This window comes from Myotis myotis, unplaced genomic scaffold (assembly GCF_014108235.1).
Source record: "Myotis myotis isolate mMyoMyo1 unplaced genomic scaffold, mMyoMyo1.p scaffold_m19_p_19, whole genome shotgun sequence".
Lineage (NCBI taxonomy): Eukaryota > Metazoa > Chordata > Mammalia > Chiroptera > Vespertilionidae > Myotis > Myotis myotis.
Genome location: NW_023416323.1, coordinates 4,497,748 through 4,525,210, shown reverse-complemented (window position 1 = coordinate 4,525,210; position 27,463 = coordinate 4,497,748). Strand labels below are relative to the sequence as shown.

The 27,463-nt window shown below is 49.4% G+C and overlaps 2 protein-coding genes across 4 annotated transcripts; one reads left to right on the top strand and one right to left on the bottom strand.

Annotated features, from left to right (window-relative positions):
* Positions 1-542: 542 nt before the first annotated feature.
* On the top strand, positions 543-21,603 carry DEDD2 (death effector domain containing 2). Of its 3 annotated transcripts, XM_036345468.1 has the most exons (6): positions 543-664; positions 1,278-1,643; positions 3,025-3,147; positions 8,119-8,259; positions 17,613-17,636; positions 20,387-21,603. In XM_036345468.1, the coding sequence occupies exons 2-6, from the start codon at positions 1,316-1,318 to the stop codon at positions 20,776-20,778; spliced, it is 1,008 nt and encodes a 335-aa protein (XP_036201361.1). In that variant the 5' UTR covers positions 543-664; positions 1,278-1,315; the 3' UTR covers positions 20,779-21,603. The 3 variants fall into 3 exon arrangements, with proteins under 3 accessions (XP_036201361.1, XP_036201362.1, XP_036201363.1); XM_036345469.1 differs by lacking the exon at positions 17,613-17,636; XM_036345470.1 differs by lacking the exons at positions 8,119-8,259; positions 17,613-17,636.
* On the bottom strand, positions 13,767-14,639 carry LOC118674141 (exosome complex component RRP4-like). Its single transcript, XM_036345471.1, has one exon. It carries the CDS (start codon positions 14,346-14,348, stop codon positions 13,857-13,859), a length of 492 nt encoding a protein of 163 aa, XP_036201364.1. The 5' UTR covers positions 14,349-14,639; the 3' UTR covers positions 13,767-13,856.
* Positions 21,604-27,463: the final 5,860 nt, after the last annotated feature.

The window sequence follows — 27,463 nt, the reverse complement described above, 5'->3', positions numbered from 1 at the left end:
GATACTAGAAGGGGTTATAAGAGGCAGCGGGGTTCGTGGTGGATGCCGGCAGGAAGTGCACAGCTGGGATGGAGAGGCCTATTGCAATCAGGAAGGAAGTATTGGGTCCTACCATGAGATGGAGGAGTCCTTGTCTTGATCAGGGGAAGGAACTTACAGGTGGGTGTTGGGGTTCTGTTGGATAGAGCCCAAGTCTTGATCATAAGGGCTTGGGCACTACTCAGACAGGAAGGTCGGCGGTGACTGTGGTCTTTTGCTATGGGCAGTGGTACTGTGGGTGTCTAAACTGTGATTAGGAGGGGCTGTTGTAGTCCAGGAGATGAGTAATGGCGTGGGGCAACAAGGGCCCGGCGGTTCAAGTCACTGACTGGCAGAAGCAACCTAGCAACCCTGTACCAAGTGCAGCCCAAACGCGGAACTCCTCGGGCTCAGCGCAGGCGCAGACTGGCCGGCGCGGCCGCTGCGGCTGGGGGCGGGCCCTGGGGGCGGGGCTTGGGAACCACACTCTGCGCTTGCGCGTAAGGGGCGTGGCGGTCGCACCTGCGCGAGTTGGAGGAAGGAGGAGGGGCGAGGTGACGCAGGCGTAATAATAGAGAAGGTGCCAGAAAGATCCAAAACAAGTGGCTGCCGCCGTCGCCCAGGAGTCAGCAGACGCCAGATTCCGGTGAGGACCCAGGGCGGCCGAAGGGCGACTGGTGGCGGGTAGAGGGAACCACCTGGGTGCTGGGGAGAGCGCGGTACCGTCCCAGCAGGGCGAGGGGGTCGGGTTTGGACAGCACCACCTATGTGGGGCGAAGCGCTGCTGTGGTCAACCGCGCTTGTGGGGGCCAGAGGGTCACTTTCGGACGGCACCACCGGGGTGGAGCCGTGGGGCTGGTCGGACAGGACCGCTGGACGGAGCCCAGGGCACGTCCGGGCAGAACTACCCAGGGTCAAAGGGCAGTCGGTAGGGTGCCCCGGGGTGGGCCCCCCAGGATCGTTCGGACCGAATCACTTGGTCGGTTCCGGAGGCTGGTTCGGAACATACCACCTCGGGAGGGGCGTTCGGGCTCTGCAGGCCTGACCGGTCGGAGGTCGAGTGAGGTCTCTCGTTTCGACCTCTTATTAGGGGACCTCGGACGATACCATTCGCTTCCGGGGGAAGAGGGAGGCCGAGCCGGCTAGGGTGTGAGGGTAGACCTGCCCCGCGGGTCGAGGGCCGGGGGCCGCACTGGCGGGGGTGGCGTTTGGGCCCCACGTCGCTGACCACTGCCCCCTCCCCGCCGAGTGGGTTCTAGGCCCTGGTTCGAGCTGGTTCCGACCCCCTCCCCCGGGTATGGCGCTGTCTGGGTCGACCCCTGCCCCGAGCTGGGAGGAGGACGAGTGCCTGGACTACTACGGGATGCTGTCGCTTCATCGTATGTTCGAGGTGGTGGGCGGGCAGCTGACCGAGTGCGAACTGGACCTGCTGGCTTTCCTGCTGGACGAGGCCCCCGGGGCGGCCGGCGGCCTGTCCCACACCCGCAGCGGCCTGGAGCTGCTGCTGGAGCTGGAGCGCCGCGGGCAGTGCGACGAGAGCGACCTGCGGCTCCTGGGGCAACTCCTCCGAGTGCTGGCCCGGCAGGACTTGCTGCCGCACCTGGCGCGCAGGCGGCGCCGGCCAGGTATGGTTGAATGGGAGGGTGATAGACTTCCGATGGGGCGAGGCTCTCGCTCTGCACCTGGGCCCCCAGGATGCCTGATATGGACAGGGTCATACCCGACAGCCTGTGTCCCGTTCCACTCCCCCTCCTTCCCGGGAAACACAAGAGGGAGGGGCGAGCTTGTGGAATTTGGCCATGTCAATAATGATGTTTGTGGCCACTTTATGGAGGCTTGTTTCATGCCAGACACAGTAAGCCCTTCATATGAACTATGCCTTTATATCCTCCTGGCAGTCCACTGAGGAAGCACTTATTGTCTCAGTGCAGGAAAACAACAGGTTCAGAGAAGTTAAGCAGCTTGTTCACATGGAAGAACTGAATCCTGTGTGCTGGGCACAGGAGATTTAAGGTGATGGGACTGACAAAGTACTTACATGAGGCTTACATTTATTGGGGGTAATCAGATACTGAAACAGCTAAATGACTTATTTTCATATATGGTTATAGAAAGACTAAAGCAAAGTAATGGTATAGTGAGAGTAAGGAGTTCTTCCAAGTAAAGGGAGGCCCCCTTAGATTGGATAACCAGTCAAGACCTTTCTGGGAAGGTGACATCTGAACTGAGGCTGCACTGCTGGCCCTGTGCAAGCTTTGAAGCCCTGAGGCAGGAATGAATTTGGCATCCTCAGAGGCCAGTGTGGCAGAGGGGACCAAAGAAAGGGCAGGGCCTTGCAGATAACACAGCTAGAAAGCAAGAGCTAGGATTCACACTAAGCTGGTTTGTGCCCAGAGTTGATGTCCTTAATCCTTGTGAAGGACAGCAGTCTTAAGAAGGCCAGAAGCTGGAGGGAGTAAGGCACAAGAGCCCCATGCATGCATAGGCCAAGGCTGTTGAGGCCTTGGCAGGATTGCTTGGCGAGGTGTAGGGGCTAGTCTAGGGAGGGGGGTTGTGAGGCTCCGCTCACCAGAATAAGCCCAGGGATTTGGATAACCAGGAGAAGGGCAGCACTAAGGAAGAACTGACAGCACATTTGGAGAAATATGTCGATGACGGCCAGGCTCTGGAAGAGATTTGGGGAAACTGAAAAGGCCTGCTTACTCCATGTGGCCGCAGGAAGAGCGGGTGTGTGTGCGTGTGCAGTTCATGGTGGGCAACATTGCAGGGATCCTTATAATGACTCGGTTTACAGAATAACTCTGGCTGAGTCCTCCTCTATGTCAGGAGGCAGCCAGCAACAAGTGGGCGGAGGTGTTGGAGAGGGAATGGGTGCCTGGACTCTGACCTCTGGGGAACTCAGGAACCCTATGGGGCAGGTGTTCATCTCAGGGGGTGGGAATTGGGAGGCTGGGCCAGGAGGGGCCAGAGGCTATGAATACTTCTTTCCATTTTTCTCTCCCCCAGTGTCTCCAGAACGCTACAGCTATGGCACCTCTAGCTCTTCTACAAAGAGGACAGAGGGCAGCTGCCGTCGCCGTCGGCAGTCAAGCAGTTCTTCAGATGCTCAGCAGGGCCAGTGGGAGACAGGTGAGCTCAGCTGGGTGGGTGTGAGGGCAGTTTCCCTCTCTTCCTTCTGAACCCTGATGAATCTCCTCCATCAAGGAAGGGGCCCAAGCAGCACAATGATTCATTTTTGCTTTGTGTGTTTGCTATTCATACAAAAGCACATGTCCAGAAGCAACAAATGGAGTTGTTTCTTGTGGTTTTGTATTTCATCTAAATAGCATCACTTCATGGGCTCACTATTCACATGGGTGTCTTTGCTGGACATGTTTCTGAAGTTCATGTTGAGTAACTCTGGTATCTTTTAATTGTGCCGATTAATCCCAATTCCCCCGTTTTTTATTTTTATTTTATTGATTGAGAGAGAGATTTGTTGTCCCACTTATTTATGCATTCATTGGTTGCTTCTTTTTTCTTTTTTTTTAAATATATTTTTATTGATTTCAGAGAGAAAGGGAGAGGGAGAGAAAGAAACACCAATGATGAGAGAGAATCATTGATCAGCTGCCTCCTGCACATCCCACATTGGGGATTGAACTCACAACCTTGACAGGAATCGAACCTGGGACGCTTCAGTCCGCAGGCCAATGCTCTGTCCACTGAGCCAAACTGGCTAGGGCCATTGGTTGCTTCTTGTATGTGTCCTGACCCTGGGGATAGAACCTACAACTGGCATATCAGGACGATGCTCTAACCAGCTGAGCTACCTGGCCAGGACCCATTTTTTTATTATTCAAACATACAGAGAAATTAAAAGATTAGTACAGTGAAAATGCTCATAGATTCAGTCATTTTAGACTCATTGTGCTGCTTTTGCTTTATATCAGGGGTGGGGGCCATATAAGGCTTACAAAAGCATTTGGTCTGTCCCTGCCAAGGCATTAGGGGTGAGTTAATGAAATGTTTGACCAAATATAGCAGGCTAATTTTTAAGTTGATAATTTTGTATGGCCCACAGATGATGTTATTAATTAATATTCAGATGGCCGTTGATAGAAAAAAATGTTCCATACCCGTTTTACATGAGTTTATACATAGTTCTGTTCTTAGGTGGTGGTTGTTGAACTCTTTGAAAGTAAATTCCAGGCATCAGGACACTTTACCCCTAAATCACCAGCCCTCTCCTGAGAATAAGAAGATTCTCCCCTACCATTTCAAGACCATTGCCATACCTAAGAAAGTACACACTAATTTTGATATTCGAATGGTCCATTTTCATGTCTCCGTAAGATTGTCTCCATTTTTAGGATCGACTCATAAATGAGTTGTTATGAATTCAGTTATTACCTCTCCTTAAGCTCTTACTAAAATGAAACTCCTCCCCAACCCACACCTTTTTCTTTTTTTCCCATGGCATTGACTTCCTGACCCTACCAGGCCCGTTGTTTTGTAGAATATCCCGATTATTTCGGAAGTGTCTAATAATTTCCTAATGGTATTATTTAACTTGTCCCTTTGCCCTCGATATTTCCTGTGAAGTGGGAATTGGGTCTTGGAGGCTTGATTCGATTCAGGTTCCACATTTGTGGCAGGAAGCTTCTTGGTTGATGCGGTGTGATTTGAATTGGAGCACATCAGGAGGCAGAAGGTCTGGTTTTTCTGTTATGAGGGGGCAAGTTTGATCACTTGGTGAAGGTAGTGTCTGTCGTATTTATCCTTTGCAAAGTGACATTCCCCCACCCCCTTTATGGTTAATAAACAATCTATGGGATGACACTTGGACACATCCTATTCTCTGACAGCATCCAGTGGTGATACCTGCCTGAACCAGTTATGACATTGGTGTTAGGAAAATGGTGATTTTCTAATTATTCCGTTTTTCTACACCTATTAGCTGGTATTTTTTCAAGAGGAATTTTTCTTTCCAATTCTGCCCTCCCTTTTTGGTGGAGAGAATCACTATGGACTCACGCATTCTTATTTATTTACTGTGTTATAATCAATTAGTCATTCTTCCTTGTGTACAAATTGGCTAGCTCCTGTGTCTTTCTGATGAGTCTGCATCATGCACTGGGCACTTCCTGCTTTGTGTCATTGCAAGATGTGGCACTCACCTGTACTTTTCCTTCCCCAGCCCTGGAATCAACTTCTGTCAGAAGCCTGGTTTCTTTCAGAGGCAATGGTATTTAGAGACCAAGATCTGGGTGCTGAGTGTGTGTATAATTTCTAGGTTCTTTCAGTGAATAGATTTAGAAACTGTCCTTTTGAAAAGTTCATATTAGTATTTTTAATTCAAAATTAACATACAAGAATTTTTTTTTCTTATATTGAAAATCTTGGTCCTTAATAACATTGAGATAGGGATTTATTTGCTTTATTTTACAACAATTAAAAAATAGCTTCAGCCCTAACCGGTTTGGCTCAGTGGATAGAGCATCAGCCTGCGGACTGAAGGGTTCCAGGTTCGATTCTAGACAAGGGCATGTACCTTGGTTGTGGGCACATCCCCAGTAGGGGGTGTGCAGGAGGCAACTGATCAATGTTTCTTTCTCATCGATGCTTCTAACTCTCTATCCTTCTCACTTCCTCTCTGTAAAAAATCAATAAATATATTTTTCAAAAAATAGCTTCAAAATTACAATGTTAATACCACTGCTGACTCTTTGAAGGAAACCACGTATTTGTAGTCCTGGTCCTTAAGGAGTATATCCCACTGAGAATTTGTACTCAGAATGTTCTTCCAAATAACTTGAAATAATTCTTTTTCCACCTGTTTATGTTACCAATTATATACATAGTTAGGTTTATTTGTTTCTGTTTGTGTTTAATTTTATGGTTTTTTTCCCTCCCTCCCTCCCTGGAGGATATTTTCCCCATTGATTTTAGAGAAAGTGGAAGGGAGGGGAGAGAGAGAAACATTGATGTGAGAGAGCTACATCAATTGATTGCCCCAACTGGCACTGGGAACCTGCAAGTCAGGTATGTGCCCTTGACCAGAATAGAACCTGTGACCCTTCGGATTGTAGGCCAACACTCTAACCACTGACCCGTGCCAGCCAGGGCATGGTTTGTTTGTTTCATCTTTAAATTTTTTTTAAAAAAATATATTTTATTGATTTTTTTTACAGAGAGGAAGGGAGAGGGATAGAGAGTTAGAAACATCGATGAGAGAGAAACATCGATCAGCTGCCTCCTGCACACTCCCTACTGGGGATGTGCCCGCAACCAAGGTACATGCCCTTGGCCGGAATCGAACCTGGGACCATTCAGTCCGCAGGCTGACGCTCTATCTACTGAGCCAAACCGGTTAGGGCTCATCTTTAAAATGTTTTAAAAAATAATACATATTTTATTGATTTCAGACATAGAAACATCAATGATGAGAGTGAACCATTGATAGGCAACCTCCTGTATGCCCCCTACTAGGGACCAAACCTACAATCCAGAATCAAACCGTGATCTCCTGATTCATAGGTCAACACTCATCCACTGAACTACAACTGGTCTATGTCAAAACTAAAGTATGTAGCCCGGCTGGTGTGGCTCAGTGGTTGAGTGTTGACCCATGAACCAAGAGGTCCTCGCTTTGATTCCTGGTCAGGACCCATGTCTGGGTTTTGGGCTTGATCCCCAGTGGAAGGCGTGCAGGAGGTAGCCAATCAATGTCTCTCTCATTGATGTTTCTATTTCTATCTATCTCTCTCTCTCTACAGCGGTTCTCAACCTGTGGGTCGTGACCCCTTTGGGGGTCGAACGACCCTTTAACAGAGGTCGCCTAAGACCATTGGAAAACACATATATAATTACATATTGTTTTTGTGATTAATCACTATGCTTTAATTATGTTAAATTTGTAACAATGAAATTGCAGGTCACCACAACGTGAGGAACTGTATTAAAGGGTCGCGGCATTAGGAAGGTTGAGAACCACTGCTCTATCTCTCTTCCTCTCTCTCTATAATCAATAAAAACATTTAAAAAACAAAAAAGAACAAACTATAAAGTATGTAAAAAAACATGTTCTTAGAAGTATCACTTCCCCTGTTGTTCCCCCACTCCAGTAAATAGGTAATCAGTTTTATTCATTTCTGGTATATCCTTAGTGTTTCACCTTGCAAGAATAGCAAATATATTTATGTTTCGCCTCCTTTCTTATGTGAAGTATAGCAAGCTGTAGCCACCTCTTTTGCATCTTGGTTTACTTCACTAAACAGTCTATACTGGAAATTACTCTGTATTCTTTTTGCTACACATTTACATTATTTTCAAGTGTATGCAGTTAACAGCTATAAACAATGCCTTATGGCTGTTGCCATACTGGTCCTGGTGTGACAGTGCAGGATTTTCTGTATGGTCACACATGGGAGGGGGGTTTCTGGGTGGGGGGTGTGTTTGTCTGCCCTAGATGATACTAGGTTGTACTTACTCCCCATCTTATGGACAGGGCCTCTGAGGCAGAGGTGCTCACCCAGGGTCTCATGGCAGAGAGCAGCCTCGAGCTCTTCCCCAGGCATCTGCCTTGGCACTCTACCATCTCGTTCTCAACCACTTCATTTTTCTCTTTTTTTAAAATTGATTTTAACCAAAGGAAGGGGGAGGAATAGAAACATCAATGATAAGAGAGAATTATTGATTGGCTGCCTCCCACACACCCCCTACTAGGGATTCAGCCAGCACCCCGGCATGTGCCCTGACTGGAAATCAAACCTCAACCTCCTGGCTCATGAGTCGACATTCAACCACTGAGCCACACTAAGCAGGGCTCTTTTTTTTTTTTTCTTTTAATCCTCACTCGAGTGAGGATATTTTTTTCAGAGAGAGAGGAAGGGAGGGAAGAGAAGAAGAGAGAAGAAAAGAAGCATAGATGTGAGAGAGACACATCGATTGGTTGCCTCCCACACATGCCCCATGCATCCCAACCGGGGATAGGGATTGAACCTGCAACCCAGGTACACACTCTTGACTGGAAATCAAACCCACGACCTTCTGGTGTGCAGACCGATACTCTAACCACTGAGAACACCTGCCAGGGCTCAACCATCCCTTTTTTCTCAGGCTCCCCCCCGACCAAGCGACAGCGGCGGAGTCGGGGCCGGCCCAGTGGTGGTGCCAGACGGCGGCGGAGAGGGGGCCCAGCTGCCCCCCAGCAGCAGCAGGAACAGGCCAAACCCACCTCAGAAGGCAAAGTGACCTGTGGTAGGTGTCTGTGGGCCTTGAGGAACGCATGTACAGTGTCTGTGGCAGGCTGCTGAGCCAGAGGACAGGAGGAATGGGTACTTGTCTGAGGTGTGGCATACCTAGTGACACCTAGCAGGAAGCAGGGGATCTTGTCTCTCTGTTTAGCAGTGGAATATTCTTCTGTTCATCTTGCTTATGTACATTCTGCCCATAGTTAAAGGATCACATCCTGTGCTAGGAAGCCTTCCCTGATAATCCACTGCCACCAGTTTCATTTATTCAGCTAAGATTTGCAAGTGTATATTTATTCAACAATCATTTCTTCTGCAACGGTGGAGTGATATAGGGGCGAAAACAGGACCCTGTGACAAGCTGCTTGATTTACCTCCTGGCCTTAGCAGTTAAATAGGCTATCTGATCTTGGGCAGGTGATTGAACCCCTCTGTGCCTCAGTTTCCACAATCTGTAAAAGGAGGCTGTTAATGGTACATTTCAACTAGGATTGTTGAGAGAGAAAATGAGTTAACACTTGTAATATACTTGGAACAGCATCTGTCCTGGGCCCTTGCTATGTACTCTTTTTCTCACTGTCACTGTGGCATGTGCTTGGGGCAGGAAGAGCAGGGAGGTCCCTGCCTTAGTGGAGGTGACCTTTTTAGTAGAGTGACAGACCAGTGAAACTGAAGTTCACTTTAGACAATAAGCCCCTCAAAGAGGGGGTGGGGATGGGGTGGAGCAGCCCACAGGCCTCCAAGTCAGTGGGAGTTTGGCTTTTATTCCTTGTAGCAAGTGCTATCAAGGGATTTGAGCAGGGGGTGAGGTAATCTGATACCTGTTTTGAAAGGAATGCTGACTCCATCTGGAAAAACAGTTAATAAATGCGTTAGGATTTGTAAAGTACTTAGAACAACTCCAGGCACATGGTACATGTCCTGTTAGGTGTTTGTTAAATAAAAGTGGGAGCAGGGAAATGAGTGACAAGGCTGCCCAGTCCAGCAAGAAGGAGAGGTCTGATCTGTGTTGGTCACATTGGAGAGGGTGAGAAGGGGATGGACTAATTGTATATAATAAAAGCCTAATATGCAAATCATCCCCTTGACCAGGAGTTTGACCAGGGGGTTGGGCCGGCCAGCCAACCACAGGAGGGAGGCCTCCGGCCAGCAGCAGGCAGCCGCTAGGGATGCTACATGTGCACAAATTTTGTGCACTGGGCCTCTAGTTAGGAAATAAATGTAGAGCTGACTGAACCTGCAGACAGGTTGGGTTAGATGTGTTGGGAGGACTCTGCTCTGGAGACTCGTGCTCAAACCTTACCCTGGAGAAAATCCACCTGTCTTGAAGGAAGGACACAGGCCTTGGTGGGCACTCTCTCACTCCCCCTCCCCACTCACATCTCTGAGTTGGGCAAGCCTGTGGGCACAGGATCAGGTGGTAAGATGCTCAGGCAGGGGTGGGAGGGTGGCAGAATTATAGGTGGGAAGGTTTGAGGTTGAAGCAGCTCTGCATTCCCCAGAACACCTCAGCCTAGGATGCTTCCTCTGACCATGCTGCAGCACCTCCTCCAGCCCACAGAGCAGCCATGCCTGCCACTTCCCAGTGCCCGCCCCCTTCTCTCCCCCATAGATGAGAGTGCAGATACCTGTGCTGGGCAGGACACAGAGCTAGCCTGTGTCCTCAGACACCAGCTTGAAGGGTGGCTGCCAGGTTGTGACTCTCCCCCCAGTCAGGGCTAATTACCAGAGCCACCAGGCTGGCTGGGCTGCCCAGGGAGTCACTCCTGCCTAGGGAGCAAGCCAAGCTGAGCCTGGGAGGGGTTTTGCCAGTAGAGGCATCAGGTCTCTTTCTTGAGGGCAGGGAGGTGGTTCATGGGGTGTGGCTGGCAATGATAGGGGGGATGGGTAAACAGGTCTGACTGCTGACTCATCAGGCAGGGTGGGGCTGATTGAGGTGCTCCCTAGTAGGGCCCTGCTGAAAGCAGCAGTGGCTTACCTTTAATGAGGCCCAGTCCCTAGGGTAAAAGGAGGCCCCTCCAGACCTGAGTGCGGAAGGATCCTGCTGTTCTTGCCCCCTTCTCACTTGTGACAGCTTGTGGGGGTTGGCCCCCAGTTAGCTTCCCTCCACTGAGGGGTAGAACCAGACTAAACTCACAAGGGCCATAGAGTGTAAGGGAGAGAGCACATGGGGGTTGGGTGAGGGCTTAGACACAGGACCTCTTGAGTTTTCATATCCCTCTCAGGGCGGTCACTGGGCACTTAGCTGGGCATGCTATCCACCTGACTGAATTTTCTGGACAGTGTTGAGGTATAGGGGTCATGGCCCCCATTGTGCAGAGTGGCAGTAGTGAGGCTGGGCCGAAACTTGGGGTTTTTCATTTGATAATTCCATATGTATTTATAGAACACTCATGCTAGGCGCAGCAGGGACAGGAGGCTCTTGCCTTCTAGTAGCTTGAGTTCTGGTAGGAGGAGAAAGCCAAGAGACAGATGTCAGATGTCAGGTGAGAAGAGAAACAAAGCAGGGCAAGGGGGTAGAGTGATGGAAAACACAGTTCTAGACATATTTTCTAGATAGGGTGGTCTAGGAAGGCCTCTCAGAAGAACATGTGGATGGTTGGGGTAGAATGTTCCAGATGGGTTTCAGCAGGACCCCAGGCCCAAGAGGGAGTACGCCAGTATTGGTGAAAGGGTGGCAGGGAATCTGACAAGGCTGGAGTGGAGGGAGCGAGGAAAGGCTGCTAGGAGGTGAGGGCAGAGCCTGTGAGCCATGGGCCATGGTTTTGCAGTTTTTTAAATGGTAGAAAGCAATTAGAGGATTTGAATGATAGGCTGTACTTTGCTTTTCATTCAGTCCTTTTTTGGTTGTTGTTTGTTAATTCTCACCTGAGGACATTTTTCCATTGATTTTTAGAGAGCTGGAAGGGAGGGGAGAGTCAGAGAGAGAGAAACATTGTTGTGAGAGACACATTGATTGGTAACCTGCACCTGAGGTACATGCCCTTGACTGGAATTGAACCTGGGACCCTTCAGTCGTGGGCCGAAGCTCTAGCTATTGAGCCCAACTGCGGCTAGTGCTCCTTCACGGCTTTCTGTGGAGGAGATAGAGAAGCAGACAAGTGTAATGAATCCCATCTTTTATCACCCAGTTTCAGCAGTTGTCAACTTGTGGCTGATCTCATTTCATCAGCCATATTGTTTGGGAGTTAGTTCCAGGTGTCCTGCTATTTCATCTGTAGATTTTCCCCTGTGTATCTCTAAAAGGTCCAAATTCTTTTTTTATTTTAATCTTTATTCAGATGATTACAGATGTTCCTCTTCCGCCCCCCCCTCCCCATAGTTCCCCTCCACCCGGTTCTCACTGCACCCCAGGCCCTCACCATCCCACTGTCCATGTCCATCTTTGTCCAATCTCTTCCCATATCCACCCCACACTCCCTTCACCCCAAGAATTGTCAGTCCACTCCATTTCCATGCCCTTGATTCTATTACATTCATCAGTTTATTCTGTTCATCAGATTTTTTATTCATTTGATTTTTAGGTTCACTTGTTGATAAATATTTGTTGTCACTTTGTTGTTCATAATTTTTTATCTTTACCTTATTCTTCTTCCTCTTCTTAAAGAATACCCTTCAGCATTTCATATAATACTGGTTTGGTGGTGATGAACTCCTTTAGCTTTTTCTTGTCTGTGAAGCTCTTTATCTGACCTTCAATTCTAAATTAGAGCTTTGCTGGGTAGAGTAATCTTGGTTGTAGGTTCTTGCTATTCATCACTTTGACTATTTCTTGCCACTCCCTTCTGGCCTGCATACTTTCTGTTGAGAAATCAGCTGACAGTCATATGGGTACTCCCTTGTAGGTAACTAACTGTTTTTCTCTTGCTGCTTTTAAGATTCTCTCTTTTTCTTTTGCCCTTGGCATTTTAATTATGATGTGTCTTGGTGTGGTCCTCTCTAGATTCCTCTTGTTTGGGGTTCTCTGCGCTTCCTGGACTTGTAAGTCTACTTCTTTTACCAGGTAGGGTAAGTTTTCTGTCATTATTTCTCAAATAGGTTTTCAATATCTTGCTCGCTCTCTCTTCTTCTGGCACACCCATAATTTGGACGTTGGTACACTTGAAGTTGTCCCAGAGGCTCCTTACACTATGTTCATATTTTTGGATTCTTTTTGCTCTTTCGGTTGGGTGTTTTTTGCTTCCTTGTATTTTAAATCTTTGATTTGATTCTTGGGATCCTCTAGTCTACTGTTGAATCTCTGTATATTATTCTTTATTTCAGTTAGTGTATGCTTAATTTCTGACTGGTCCTTTTCCATTTTTTTTTGCATTCTCACTAAGATCCTTGAAGGTCTCACTAAGTTCCTTGGAGGTTTTTAGAAGATTCTTGAATAACCTTATAACTGTAGTTTTGAACTCTTTATCCAGTAGTTTGCTTTCTTCCATTTCTTTCATCTGTGACATGTTTCTTTGTCTCTGCATTTTGTGTATGTTTCTGTGTATTGGGTAGCTGCTAAGTCTCCTTGAGTTGATAGAGTGGCCTTGTGTAATAGGTGTCCTATAGGGCCCAGTGGCTCAGTCTCCCCCATTACCTGAGGTGGACACTCTTGGTGCACCCCTTTGTGGGCTGTGTGCAATCTTGTTGTAGTTGAGCTTTGATTGCTGTTGGTGTCACTGGGAGGAATTGACCTCCAGGCCAATTTGCTGTGAGGACCAGCTTTGTCTACAATGGAAAAGCTGCTGTGCAGGAGAAACCCATATGGGGCAGGACTTGGTTCAGTGGGGCTTAGGTGCTCACTGAGTCTGCCCCTTGGAGTGTGTTGCCCATGGATGTGAAGAGTTGTAAGCTGGTATGGTCTCACACTGACCACTGGGTACACTGGCTCTTGGATCTCCAAGGAGGTGCAAAGTCAGCCACTGCCTGGGGCCACCTAGCAGGAGCTACAGAGAGATCTGCAGATTCCTCCTCTTTGTTTGGGGTTTGGAAGTGCCCAGATGAGGCCCAGGTGTGAAGTAAGGCAGGCTGGTGCTGGTGCCAGCCTTGGGCTTTCTTCTTCTTCTTTTTTTTTTTTTTTTGTTGTTGTTGCTGCTTTATTGATTTTAGAGAGAGGGAGAGACAGAAACATTGATGAGCGAGGGAGACATCGATCAGCTGCCTCCTGTATGCCCTCTACTGAGGATCAAATCTGCAACCTGGACATGTGCCCTGACCAGGAATCAAACCAGGGACCTCTTGTTTCATGGGTCGATGCTCAACCACTGAGCCATACAGCCAAGTTATAAAGGCAACTTCTTGAGGTGTTGTACTTTGTGAAGTGATGGTTAAGTAGAAAAGGAAAGATTCTTCGTATTATTCCAGATGGGAGTTCACTTGGAACACTGCGTACTTTTAAAGACACAAAACCAGCCAAGTGCTGGGATGTGCAGGCAGCCCAAGGGGCCAGCAGCGCAGTTCACCTCTCCCAGGTTTCGCCTTCGAACAGAAGAAAGCAGGTCTGTGGCTGGAGACAGCCCAGTGTAGGTCCATGATGAGTTTCGGAGCCACACACGGAACTACAACTCAGATTCTTCACTTTCAAGAGCTGCTCTGTCAGGCACAGTCCTGTCCTTCAGACACTTCTGCCTAGCCCTCCTGTTCTAAAAGTCTCTGACACGTTTCCATCACAATTTCTTCCATTATTTCTGGCTTTAAGATGTCTTTAATCTGATGTGGAAGGGATGCCTCATAGCAATACAGGATGCTGGTATCATACAGCATCATCCTCTGAGTTACCAGCGAGACAATACAGTTCCGAAGCCGGGAGATCACCTCTCGATCGGTAAGGGAGATAGGCTCCAGGTTTGCAACAAAGCCCCCTGCATCCTCTTCTTTGTGCTCAGGTGTAGGGTAGATCCAGATGAAGCCATTGTTACCCAGAATCACTGAGGCACCACAAGGCAAGTCATGGAAGTGAGTCTTCTGCCGCTTCACCAGGGTGGGGGAAACCTGGACCAAAACACCCTGACCTAGCTTTCCGTATTTCAGGCTCCTCATGTGCAGGGAAACAGCTCCGCCAGAGAACACTGCCTGCACCTCAGCACTGATGAGGTCCCCTTCCTGCAAGAAACCTCTCATGCTTGGGCCTTCTTTTGATAGCTTTGGGGCTCCCTGACCCAGCTGCAGCTTGTTTGACAGGTTTTAGGCTGAGAAAGGACAGGCCATTCATCTGCAAAAGCCACTGTGCGTAGCTTGTGTGGGGTTGTAAATTAGGTAGGGTGGGTTCTCAGGGACTCTCCAGGGTGGAGCAAACAGCAATGGCTGCCAGTCAGCCCTGCATCAGGGAGGTCTGGCAAAGGAACTATGACTGTTGCGAGCACCTCTGTCTGGAAGAAAGCCACCCCCGTGTTCCTGCCCAGATGCCAGACAGTCCAGTTTCTCCCGATATGTGTCTGGGTCCCCCAGAGTCTCACCTGGCACTGGAGTTCAGAGCAAGCAGGAGCTTGTATCTCCCTCCCGATTAAAAAAGCAGCGTACCCAGGTGCCAGCCTATTCTGTGCCTCCGCACCTCCTACCAGTCTCAATGCGCTTTCTTCTTTACCTCTCTAGTTGTAGTACTTCCACTCAGCCAGCTTTCCCGCAGTTCTGGATGATAGTTGTTCTGTCTTTTAGTTGTAATTTTGATGTGGTTGTGAGAGGCAGCAAGTATAGGTGTTTACCTATGCCGCCATCTTGGTTCTCTCCCAGAATTCTTTTTAAAAGTTAACAATAATGTTTTATAATCAAATATATAATTAGCACTCACATTTCCAGTTGTCTCATGAGTATTGGTTCTCCTGAATCTCTCCTAATATATTGTATTCCCCCACCACTCTTTTCTCTCTTTGTTCCTTGCATTGTGTTTGTTGAAAGTAGTTGTCCCATAGCCTTTTCCAAAGACGGGATTTTGCCAGTTGCATCCTGTGGGAGGGTTGATTGCATGTGTTCCTCTGTTATCTATACGTATCTCCTAAAAATTGGTAGTTAGGGCTCGAGAGGCTTGATCAGAGGCTTGTTGGTTCATTTATTCAAGCTCACTTCTCAGGTGAGCTTAACCTTTCTCTGACATTGGTGGCAGCTTCTCCTCATTATCTTGATCCATTAATTCAGTAAAGATTCAAGAACTTTACATTTGGCACCTAGACTCTGGCTCTGTCTTGGGAAAGAGACTGGAGGAGAGGAGTGGTCCTACTGTTGTCCAGAGGAGGGTGGTCCTGGCCCTGTGTGGCAGTGGAGGGCGGGGGCCTTTCCATTGGAGCTGGCTGCCTCCCTCCACTATGTACCAGGGGAGCACAGGCCCTCTTTGCCCCCAGCCCTCCTACTAGGAGGGCTCCCTACTAGGAGGGCTCCTACTAGGAACTCCCAGGAGAAGACCTGAGTGAAATTATTTCTGGCCCCAAGCCACACCTAGCACAAGGACTGGCATGCAAGGCTGTTCACTTGCTCTCCTGGCCCTGTCCCTCATATCTTTCCTGATCCCTCATGAGGAAGTCCCTCCCATTTTCCTCTGCCCTCAGTGTTGTTTGGGTTTGGAGGATCAGAGAGTTCTTGGGCTCACATGAATGTAGGAAACAGGAAAAGCCCTCTTCTATAGGAAGACATACCCCTACCTTCTGTCCTGGGGGCAGGGAGCATTTCCCTACAACTGTCCAAGCAGAGAGGGCCTGTTGACAAAGTCTTGGTGTTCCTGGCCACAGGAAAAACCTCAGCCAGCCCCCCGGCCCAGGTCACATGTGTGCTTGGTGCTCTTCTGCCTCACCCCTTTCTGTCACACTGAGCCAGCCCATCTACTTCTCTCCATGTCTACTCCTTCCATTCTGGGCCAGCCACCTTCAGCCTTCCCCAATTGGTGCCCTGGTTCTGTCCCTGTCACCCTGCTGTACTTGGCCTCAGCTGTTCACCTGCATCCGGCCATGTAATCCTCACAGTGGGCCCAAGAGAGCACGTGCTGTGGTGAGGGTGTCTCACGAAGGAGGCAACTGAATCGCGGAGAGGTGTGGTCAGCCCGGGAGATCCCAGACTCCTCCCTGCCAGGGCCTCCAGTTGTCCCCTTGTGCCCTTCTCCTCCACCGTGATCCAGCCACACTGGCTCAGTCTGTGCATGTCCCAAGTTGTTTTCTGCCTCTGGATTGTCACGTGCTGTCCTCTCTTCTGGGAATGCTACTCTTCTTTCCTCCTGTTTTTCTGTCTCAACCTACTTGTCCACATTCACATTTCACTTCTAATGTCATTTCCTGGAGAGGTCCTCTGTGATCATTTCAATCTAAATTACACCTCATTCTCTATAATTTTCTCTCTTCACCCTCAGGATGTCTTTTAATTACAGATTTCTATGTATGGTTGCGAGAGGCCGCAAACAGGGGTAGTTAAGAGCTCGGGCTCTGCAGCCAGGCAGTTGGAATTCCAGCTTTTCCACTTCTTGTTTTTGTGGCCTTGAGCAGGTGATTCATCCCTGTGCCTTGGTTTCCCCATCTGCAAAAAGGGGATAATAGCACTGCCTTATACGGTTGCAGGGATGATCAAAAGGGTCAGTAGGTGTGAAGTGTGTGTCAGCCTGCAGTAAGTACTATAGAGGTGTCACCTATTATTACATTATTTTGGTGAGGAGTCGAGAGGAAATTGCACGTGTGCTGTGATCCAGGACCAGTGATGGAGCAGCAGTTCAGATAATGCACGGCTTCTGTGCGCTCTCCTCATGGTTGGACTGTGGTCTCCTCTGTAAATGGGGATAATGAAGGTGCTGTGAGGACTTGGGGGCCCAAGATGGGAAAAGACTTGGGTAGGGTCAGGCCCATGGCAAGTGCTCCCTAACTAGGGGTTATATGTCTTTCAGTTCCTGTGGCGGGGTGCTCATGTCACTTCCCTGTTGCTGGTACTCAGTAAACAGCTGTTGAATAAAAGAATGAATGAGACACACATGACTCCACTCTGGTTCTGTCCTCTTTCTAAACACCACCTCTCATGTTATGGGGTGGGCTATGGGAGAATAGACAGTTTATGCCACAGGTCTAGTAGCAATTTGTGCTGAGGAGAAAGGTGATCTGGGAGGCATTCATCTGGGCAGGACATGGTGGGTGAATGGGGCCGTTGTGGTCAGAGGAGGCTGGCAGGTCATTTTTGTGAGTGAGTAAGGCTTGGCTTGGAAGTACTTCCCTTGTGACTGGAGAACAGGGATGGGAAGATTTAGCTGGGATTGAAGGAGATGGGCAGTGGTTGTGGGATTAGCTGTGGGTGTCAAAATCATAGTTCCTGTTTCTGAGTTTCTTCTGTGTTGTGGGCCCTGGGTCAAGCATTTCACAAGCTGTCTCATTTAATCCTCATGACCCCACTGTGTAGCAGAGACTTCTTGTTTATGTTTTTCAGATGGGAAAACTGAGGCTCAGAGAGGTGAGGTCACATGCCCAAGGCCCCACAGCTAGAGAGTGGCAGAGCCGGGACTCACCTCAAGGTCTGTCGGACTCCGCCACCTGGCTCTGTGCCTCTGCCACTGAGCCAGCCCTGTGTGGCCTTGGACAGGTGCTGCTTCTCCCAGTCCCCTTGTTCCCCAGCCCACACTGATGGAGGGCATGGTCAGACATTTATAGGAGTCAAGGATGTGAGCCCAGAGGTCTTTTCTGGTCCTTAGGATGGAGGGAGCCAGATCTGAATGGGAGGTTCTGGGGGCTGAGGCCAGGTAGGTTCCCCTGGGTCTTGAGCAGAGAGGGTGAGGTTCCCTTTGAGGCAGAAAGAGGAAGGGTTTGGGGTTTGCGTGGTAGGAGGAAATGGGTGGTGCTGAGAAGACATCTTGGGGAGCAGGGACCTGCCTTTTACTTTCTGCTCTGCTGCTCACACTGTCTGTGAAAGGTGAAGAGAGTCTGGGATATGACACTTCCCTTCCCAGAGCTTCAGTTTCCTCCTCTGCCATATGGGTTGAATGTGGTCCCTGCCCCACAGGGCTGATCCTGCTAATCCTACTGGATCCCCAGAGGTAAAGCATTCAGCACACTGGAGCTGTTGGAGGCTGCCATTCTTGGAGCACCCGTTGAGCACTTTGCCAGCTAGTTTCTTTTTTTTTTTTTTCTTATAATTAAGATTTTATTGATTTTTAAAAATTTTTTTAATTGATTTCAGAGAGGGAGGGAGAAGGAAAGAGAGATAGAAACATCAGTGATGAGAGAGAATTATTGATAGGCTGCCTCCTGTATGCCCCACACTAGAGATTGAGCCCGCAACCCAGGCATGTGCCCTTGACTGGAATCAAACCTGGAACCCTTCATTCTGCAGGCCAACACTCTCTCTACTGAGCCATACCAGCTAGGGCTGATTTTATTGATTTTTTTTAGAGAGGAAGGGATAGAAAGAGAGAGAGCGGGAGAGAGAGAAACATCGATTGTTTGCCTCCCACATGTGCCCCAGTGAGGGACTGAACTCAAAACCTGGGCATGTGCTCTGACTGGGAATCAAACTCGCCACCTTTTGGTGAACAGGACGATTCTCCAACCAACTGAGCCACACTGGCTAGGGCATATTCTTTGTTCCTTTTAATCCTCTTAACAGTCCTTCACAACAGAGATTGTCCCCTCTGTTGTGAGCAAGGACCTGGGCTCAGAGAGGTTGTGACTTGTCCCAGGTCGCACAGCTAGTGCTTGGATTGGAATCGGCTTTATTGACCTGAAGCTGCTCTCTGGGACATGGGAGGCTCAGCAACCTCTGTCATGTGCTGCCACTGCCTGGCCATGTGACTTTGGGCAAATCTGTGCACTTCTCTTTGCCTCCATTTCCTCATCTTTAGAGTGTGTGTGTGTGTGTGGGGGGGGGGATAGGGCCTCCCTCACAGTGTTGTTTGTCGATTCAGTGAGTTCATAGGAGCCTAGCACTTGGAGTGGCCCCTGCAGGTAGTCAGTGCGCTGTGGTATGGACTGCTGTTATTTATAGTTTATAGCCGGTCCTCAGGACAGCCTGTGCTGTTTGTGAAGAGGAGGTTCTGTTAGCAGCCCTATTTCACAGGTGCAAATTCAGTAATCCCAAAGGGAGGTGGTATGCCGGGGTCACATTTATAAGGATAACCTTAGAAGTCCCATGTCCTGTCCACTGCACAGAGCTGCCATTTCATTTGGGCGGATGAGGGTAGGGTTGTAAGTGACAGAAACTCACTTAAGCAGAAAAAAAGTGCCTCATGTGATGAGCTCAGGAGTCTTTCCCTCTCTATCGTTGGCCCTGGATGGGCTTCATTTTCTCCCCTCCTGGGGGCAAAGTGACCCCCAGCAGCCCCAGGCTTACAGCCCACCATCCTAGCAGCCTCTGTGGAAAGAGAGTACCTGGTTCCAATAGAACCAGCCCAGCCCCAGCCTCAAGTCTTCTGGGTCCGGTGCTTGCTTGGTAGGTGCAGGGTAGGGGATGTGGTTGACTCCCCATGAATCTCAATTATTTGAAGGCAAGAGAGGGGTGAGGCCGGTTGTCTAAAGGCAAGTTGTTCATTCATGCGTTGATTCCTTCATAAATATATATAAGCAACTACTATGGGCCACAGGGCTATACAAGTGAACAGAACAGACCAAAATCTGTTTTTCACATTGTGGGGATATGGGTGATAGCATGACAGGAGAGAAAGCATAAATCAGGTAAGATGGTGGTGTAAGCACCTTGGGAAGAATGGAGCAGGGTATGGGGATCTGGGAAGGCTGGAGGCCAGGGTGGTGGTTGTAAAGTTTAAAATGGGATGGTTGCGGCAGGCCTCTTTGGGAAGGTGACATTTGAGCAAAGACCTTGAAGGAAGTGAGGGAGCAAGTCCTGTGAAGACTGGGGACAGAGCATCCCCGGCTGACAGAGAGCAGGGCTTGGTGGAACCTGCCTGGCAGTATTGGGCGGAAGCGCAGCAAGGAGAGTGGTGAGGCTGGACTGGGGCACATGAGGGGAAGAGGAGGGCACCAGGTCAGGAGGTACAAGAGGCCAGACCAGAGGAGGGAAGCCGTGTGAGGGTGTTACCCATACTTGGGTGTGGTTACCAGAAGTGGGAAGGATGTGGGTTAGGTGCAGTGCAACCCACAGGGTAGTGGGAGGAGCCTGCAGAGGAGGCTCAAGGGAGGGAGGAGTGGCGGTCCGCCTGTGCAGTGTATTAGGTGTCAGCCCCTCATTGACCAGTCCCTCTTCCTCCATAGACATCCGGCTCAGGGTGCGAGCAGAGTACTGCGAACATGGGCCGGCCTTGGAGCAAGGTGTGGCATCTCGGCGGCCCCAGGCGCTGGCGCGGCAGCTAGATGTGTTCGGGCAGGCCACTGCAGTGCTGCGCTCCCGAGACCTGGGCTCTGTGGTGTGTGACATCAAGTTCTCAGAGCTCTCCTATCTGGACGCCTTCTGGGGGGACTACCTGAGTGGTGCCCTGCTGCAGGCCCTGCGGGGTGTGTTCCTAACTGAGGCCCTGCGTGAGGCTGTGGGCCGGGAGGCTGTCCGCCTGCTGGTCAGTGTGGACGAGGCTGACTATGAGGCTGGCCGGCGCCGCCTGCTGCTGATGGAGGACGATGGGGGACGGCGCCCAACCGAGGCCTCCTGATCCTGGATCTGGCAGGACTGACCCCACTTCCTAGCCTCTGGGCCACCTTCACCTCGGGAGGATGAAGACTATCTTTGCCCCTAGGGGACTGTCACTCCAGCAGCTCTGACTCAGACAGACAGACAGATGGCCAGGCCCCCCTGACAGCCTGGCGCCTTGACAGCTCCTCTGACAGGATGTGGGCTCTGAGGCCTAAACCACTTCCAGCTGAGTTTCCTTCCCAAACCCCCTCCCCCTAACCCGATCCTCAAGTGTGTTCCTTCAGCTCCAGTAGGCCAGGGCCTCAGGCATGCAGGTCCCAAGGGAAGGAGTCAGCCACACAGTCACCAAAGGCCCCTGCACATTATGTTCCCTACCTTGGGTTGTGTGCACACACTGCCCCATGGAAGTCTCCCCTGGGCTCCTGTCCTGGCCTGCTCCACACAGTTCTTTGGCCTAAGGGCTTTTCTCTCAGGATCTCTGATTTTATCGCCCCCAACCCTGGGCTTCAGCCACACCAGGCACCAGAGCTGGGGCACACATGGGGCCTGTTCACTTTGCCCACACATCTCTACAGCCGCCAGGGCTCTGCCCACCTTCCACACACAGACTGGCCCTTCACCTTATCCTTCTCCCCAGAGTTGGACATGGACTTGCACAAGGACTACCCCCCGAGTGTCACGTGTGTGCCAGCAGGATCAGACCAAGTGTGCTCCTGTTGGCCATGGGGCCAGGACCAGTCAGCTGCCTTCTCAGAAAGGGAAAGGCAAAGGCTTGGGGGCTTATGGGAAAGGTATTTTATAAATGGCACCAATAAAACTGCCCTGGAAGGGGCATAGGTGGGCATCAAGGCTCCCTGGGACTCTTACTTAATGGACTGTGGAAGGAGCTGATGAGAGCCTGGGCCTAGTACCAATCCTGGAGTTGCTGGCCCAGTATCAGGCAGGAGGGTGAGCAGGATGCTGGGTCATCTGCCAGTTGCCACCACAGGCTTGCTGTCCTCCTTGGGCCTCAGTTTCCTTATCTGTCAAAATACTGCCTTGTAGTCACAAACCCTCCCAGCCCCACTCACACATACTTTGCTTCTTGGGAGTGTATTTTTAACTTGCTCAGTGACATAGGCCAGCCATCTGCAAGGCTGATGGAGCTCAGAGGTTTGGACACCAAACCAATCAGCAGCCAGGCTTCTCTGCCTAGAACCCTTCTCCATAGTTCCTTACCTATCACACCTTCTAAACCAGTGGTTCTCAACCTGTGGGTCGCGACCCCTTTGGGGGTCGAACGACCCTTTCACAGGGGTTGCCTAAGACCATCGGAAAACACATATATAATTACATATTGTTTTTGTGATTAATCACTATGCTTTAATTATGTTCAATTTGTAACAATGAAATTGGGGGTCACCACAACATGAGGAACTGTATTAAAGGGTCGCGGCTTTAGGAGGGTTGAGAACCACTGTTCTAAACAGTCACCTTCTCAAATGTGGATCTCTGTTCTTCCTCTTCCTGAGGCCAAACACTTCTTGCCACCCTGTGGCCTCATGAGGTTGTGGCCTCCTGCTCTTGCCCCATCCTTTGTTTATGGGCTTAGGAACTCAAGTTTCTTACACAATACCCAGGGTTTTCCTTCCTGGTGGGGAAGGGAACCAGGACTGGAAGCTGGGGGTCGGGTGGGCAGGGGCTCTGATTGCTGGCCTTCCCTGGGGGAGGGATGGGCCTGCCCGTACCTGGGACCTGTCCTGGACCCTTGACCTGTGTTGTACTGAGGATCAAGTGGCAAGTTTAGGAGTTGAGTCCTATCCAAGACCTGGTCCAGCTAGTTGCTGTGTGACCCCAGACTGTCCCTGCACCCTCTCTGGGAGGGAGCAGAGGTCTACTGGGCACCTACTTAAGATCTATTTAATAGTCCCCTGTGTGAAGTAGGGATTTGATACCGCTCAGAGGGGAAGTGGCTTGCCTGAGGGATAAAGCAGCACTGAGGTGGAAGTAGCTCTACCCTAGAGGACCAAGTTAGGGTGGGGAGGGAGACCGGAGCTTCTCCGCTCTTGGATATATCCTTCACTTGAGCTGTGGGACTCTCCTTGGCTTTTGAGGACCTTCCCAGATTTGGGTCTCAACTTCACCTGGAACTTACTGTACTGAAGGATGGGAACTGCTGCCTGTTGGCTGGGCTAAATTCCAGGTTCAGCCTCTCCCTCAGGCCATGGTGCCTGTCTCTTCACCCCTAGTGAGTGATGGACCCCACCAGCCCCCTCACAGAATTAGATTGGGGCTTGTCCTCCATTTTCGTTGCACATGGCAAGTCCCTCCGCCTGCCTCAGCCCAGTGCTACTCCTTAGGCCCCTCCCACACTCCCCATCTCCTTTAAGTTCCCCTTCCATGGTTTCATGCTGCTCGCTGGCCCATGCATACATGTGGGAAGCAAGGGATCCTAACTTTAAATATTTTGTTGATTTTTTAATTTCAGAGAAAGGAAAGGAGAGGGATAGGAACATCAATGATGAGAGAATCACGGGCTGCCTCCTGCAAGCCCCTACTTGGGGATTGAGCCCACAACCTGGGCATGTGACCTGACCGGACCTCCTGGTTCATGGGTCGAAGCACAGCCACTGAGCCATACTGGTGGGCTGGGATCCTAACCAAGGCCCTGGGAGCCGTGCACAGGCGCAGTGCATGCCAGTGGCAGGAACCTTAAGGCAGTGTTTCCTGCCTCCAGAGCCTTCCTGAGCCAGGCCTTGTGGAACGCTGGGTGTGTGTGTCCCCACAGATCCCTGAGGCACAGAAATGGGTCAGACCCAGGTCTTAAGGACAACCCAGGGAGATCACAGAGCTTCAGAAGTGGAGAACGATGTGTGGGGCAGGGCCTGAACAGGCTGCCGCCCAGGGAAACGGGACTGTGGGAGCCCAGAGGAAGGCGGGCCATGGCTTCACAGAGGAGAGGAGCCTCAGCTGGCTCTTGAAAAATGAGCAGTTCAACAGAATTACAGAGAGGGGACATTCTAGGCAGAGAACCTTGCTTAAACCTAGGGACCATTCCTGAGTGGGACTGAGAGATGGCAGAGTCAAAGGTAAGTGGCAATGCAGTCAGCCCCCCTCATTGCATTTGCAGTCATCTGCTGCCACATGCTGGCAGGCAGACGTGGTCCTGACGAGTGGAAACATGAGGCAGGCCCATTGTGTCTGGGGCATGGGAGCACCTGGGCTGGTCTCTGCTGGGGACCCTGAGAGGACTCTACACTGTGCTCTGGCTTCTGTTCTTGTGGGTGAGCCAGACTGGGACACTAAGTCGCAGCCCAGAGTGGCCAGTGACTGCACAAGCAGCAGAGGCTGGAGGAGCCGAGGACACCAAGTGGAGGGACCCACGAAGGCTTCATGGATTGAGAAGCGTCCTGTTCATTCTATTAAAAATACCACCACCAGCATCATCACCAAGACATCTTTTTAAAAAATATATATTTTTTTTATTGATTTCAGAGAGGAAGGGAGAGGGAGAGAGAGACAGAAACATCAATGATGAGAAAGAATCATTGATCAGCTGCCTCCTGCATGCCCCCTACTGGGGATCGAGCCTGCAACTGGGCATGTGCCCTTGACTGTCAAGGCTTGAGCCAAACCAGGTAGGGTATCAAGACACCTTTTAACTGAGACTATAATATTCATAAAAGACCATAAAACATTAATGCACAGTTGTTATAAAATACCGGTGCCTCTCATGTTTAGGAATACATGACCAGCACCCTAGGAAACCCCCCGGCCCGCCACCTTTCTGTCATGTGCTCCCTCCTGATCACAACTTCCCTCTTTCCCTAGGTGGGAACACTATCCTAACTTTGACAGTAATCATTTCTTTTTTTAAATATATTTTTATTGATTTCAGAGAGGAAGGGAGAGGGAGAGACAGAAACATCAATGATGAGAGAGAATCATCGATCAGCTGTCTCCTGCATGCCCCTCAACTGGGGACCAAGCCCTCAACCCAGGCATGTGCCCTTGACCAGAATCAAACCTGGAACCCTTCAGTCCGCAGGCTGACACACTATCCCCTGAGTCAAACCAGCTAGGGCAATCCTTTCTTTGTAAGAAAAATAATTTTAAAAAATCATTGATTTTAGACAGAGGAAGGGAGAGAAAGAGAAACATCAACTTTGTTGTTTCACCTATTTATACATTCGTTGGTTGATTCTTGTATGTACCTTGACCGGGGACTGAACCAGAAATCTTGGTGTATTGAGACGATGCTCAAACCAACTGAACAACCTGGCCAGATACTTGACAGTAATAATTTCTCGCCTTTCTTTAACTTTCTAGTTTTACAGCACTCGATGATATAGTTAATTTTATTTCTTTTGCCTTTGACAACAATGCATAATAAAATATGTTTACTGTTGTATTTGGTTTCTTTTTCTCAATGTTGTGTGTGTGAGTTTCTTCCATGAGTTTATTTTTAGTTGACTCAGTTTTGTGAACATCCTTCAAGTAGTCCATGCACTGCACTATTGATGGACATTTGGGTTGTTTCCAGTTCGGGGCTGTTAGCCAAGCGGTAGAGCCAGGATTCTAACACAGGACTCTTTGGGTCCCAAATTAAAAAGATCTGGCTCTCATCACAACCCAATACTGTCTCCCGTGTTTAAAATCCAATATCCTACACTCTGATCCCAGCACCTGCCTTCCAGGCCGGCAGGCCCTCACTACCTTCATACCTGTAGCCTCAACTCAGAGAGAACTCCACCCTCTTGATCACTGTGAACATTCTGCTGGGAACATTCTTCTGCATGTTTCTTGGTGAACAAATGTTTCTGGAAGTGGAATTGCTGGACATGGGTACAAGTATGTTCAGGTTTGGTAGATACTGCCTGTTAGTTTCCTAGGGCTGCTATAACAAATTACCACAAATTTGGTGGCTTAACACAATAGAAATGTATTTTCTCACAATCCTGGAGGCCAGAAGGCTAAAACCAGTTTCACTGGGCCAAACTCAAGTTGTCAGGAGGCCCACTCTCCCTTCAGCGGCTCTAGGGAAGAATTTGTTCCTTGCAGCTTCCTACTTCTAGTGGCTGCCAGCAATCCTAGGTTTGTGGCCACATCACTTCAATCTCTGCCTCTGTGGTCACATTGCCTCTTCTGTGTCAAATCTTCCTTTGTTCCCTCTCATAAGGATATATGTGATTGCATTTAGGGCCTACCCGCATAATCCAGGCTAATCTCTAAGTCCTTACTTTAATCACATCTGCAAAGTCTTTTTGCCACATAGGTAAGCCATGGACATCTTTTGGGGGACATTTTTCAGTCTACTATATTCCTAAACATTTTTTCTAAAGTGTTTATACCAATTTACTCTCCCACCATATTGAATGAGAGTTCTCTTTCTTCACATCCTCACCAATACGTTATTGTCAATACACTTAAATTTTGCCAATCTGACAGACGTGTGGTAGTATATCATTGTGGTTTATTTTTATTCTCCCTGATGATTAATTTCTACTCATTTTTAAAAGACATTGGTTTCAGAGAGAGGAAAGGAGAGGGAGAGAGAGAAACATCAATCAGCTGCCTCCAACATATACCCCTAATAGGGACTGAGCCGAAACCTGGGCATGTGCCCTGACCTGGAATAGAACCGTTATCTCCTGGTCCATGTGTCAACACTCAACCACTGAGCCACACCAGGTAGGCAATTTCTGCTCATTATTTTTAAGAAATATTTTTATTGATTTCAGAGAGGAAGGGAAAGAAAGATAGAAATATAAATGATGAGATAGAAACATAAATCATTGATCAGCTGCCTCCTGCACACCTCTCATTGGGGATCAAGCCTGCAACCCGGGCATGTGCCCTGACCAGGAATCTAACCATGACCTCCTGGTTCATAGGTCATCACTTAACCACTGAGCAACACCAGCCAGACTCTGCTCATTCTTGAATGAGGAGTAAGAGATATTTGGGTAGATAATACTAGATAGGTGAAAAAGCATGTATGAAGATTGCAGAAAACATTTAAAGTGGATAAGAAGTGTTTTTTAAGCATTAGGTTATTAAAAGTAAAGACAATGCAGAGATATAAATAGAATGAAACCAGTGGTAAATAAGATGGTCCAATATGAGGGTCTGTCTGGGCAGGGAGGAAGAGAAGCTAGGAGGGGTCTGGCCGCCTGGCAGAAAACAGAAGGATCAAGGGGGTGGAGCCCTCTCTGAGTTGAAGCTACGGGTGTGAAGGCATTGAGGGCCTGCCGGCCTGGAAGGCAGGTGCTGGGATCAGAGTGTAGGATATTGGATTTTAAACACAGGAGACAGTATTGGGTTGTGATGGGGTCTTTTTAATTTGGGACCCAAAGAGTCCTGTGTTAGAATCCTAGCTCTACCGCTTGGCTAAATATCACCCAGTACTTTTCTCCTCCCCTCACCCCTAAGTCATTCAACAATCATTTTACCAAGGTATACGTCTAGTCTAACTACTACAGGAGGGGTCTGACCCACTCCCTCCATTGACAAGCTGTCATAGAACAGGACGTGATCACTGCGGGCATCTCAAGGGGACATACGAGGAGCAGTGGGAACTCAGATGAGGCAGACCTAGCTTCCTTGAGCCTTATGTCCTCAGGTTTACCACCCTCTGTCCCACTTCCTCACTGACATCTGTTGGCTCCCTGGTCACTTCCCCTCATTCCTGAAGACTCTAGCGCCTCCTCACAGACTTTCCACCC

What these genes read in the sequence shown, in the direction of transcription:
- LOC118674141 (XM_036345471.1), bottom strand. Translation starts at nt 14,348, where the DNA reads ATGAGAGGTTTCTTGCAGGAAGGGGACCTCATCAGTGCTGAGGTGCAG.
- DEDD2 (XM_036345468.1), top strand. Translation starts at nt 1,316, where the DNA reads ATGGCGCTGTCTGGGTCGACCCCTGCCCCGAGCTGGGAGGAGGACGAG. An exon ending in GCAGGGCCAGTGGGAGACAG is followed by an intron (nt 3,148 to 8,118) that starts GTGAGCTCAGCT and finishes CTTTTTTCTCAG; the next exon opens with GCTCCCCCCCGACCAAGCGA. An exon ending in AGAAGGCAAAGTGACCTGTG is followed by an intron (nt 8,260 to 17,612) that starts GTAGGTGTCTGT and finishes TATGTTTTTCAG; the next exon opens with ATGGGAAAACTGAGGCTCAG.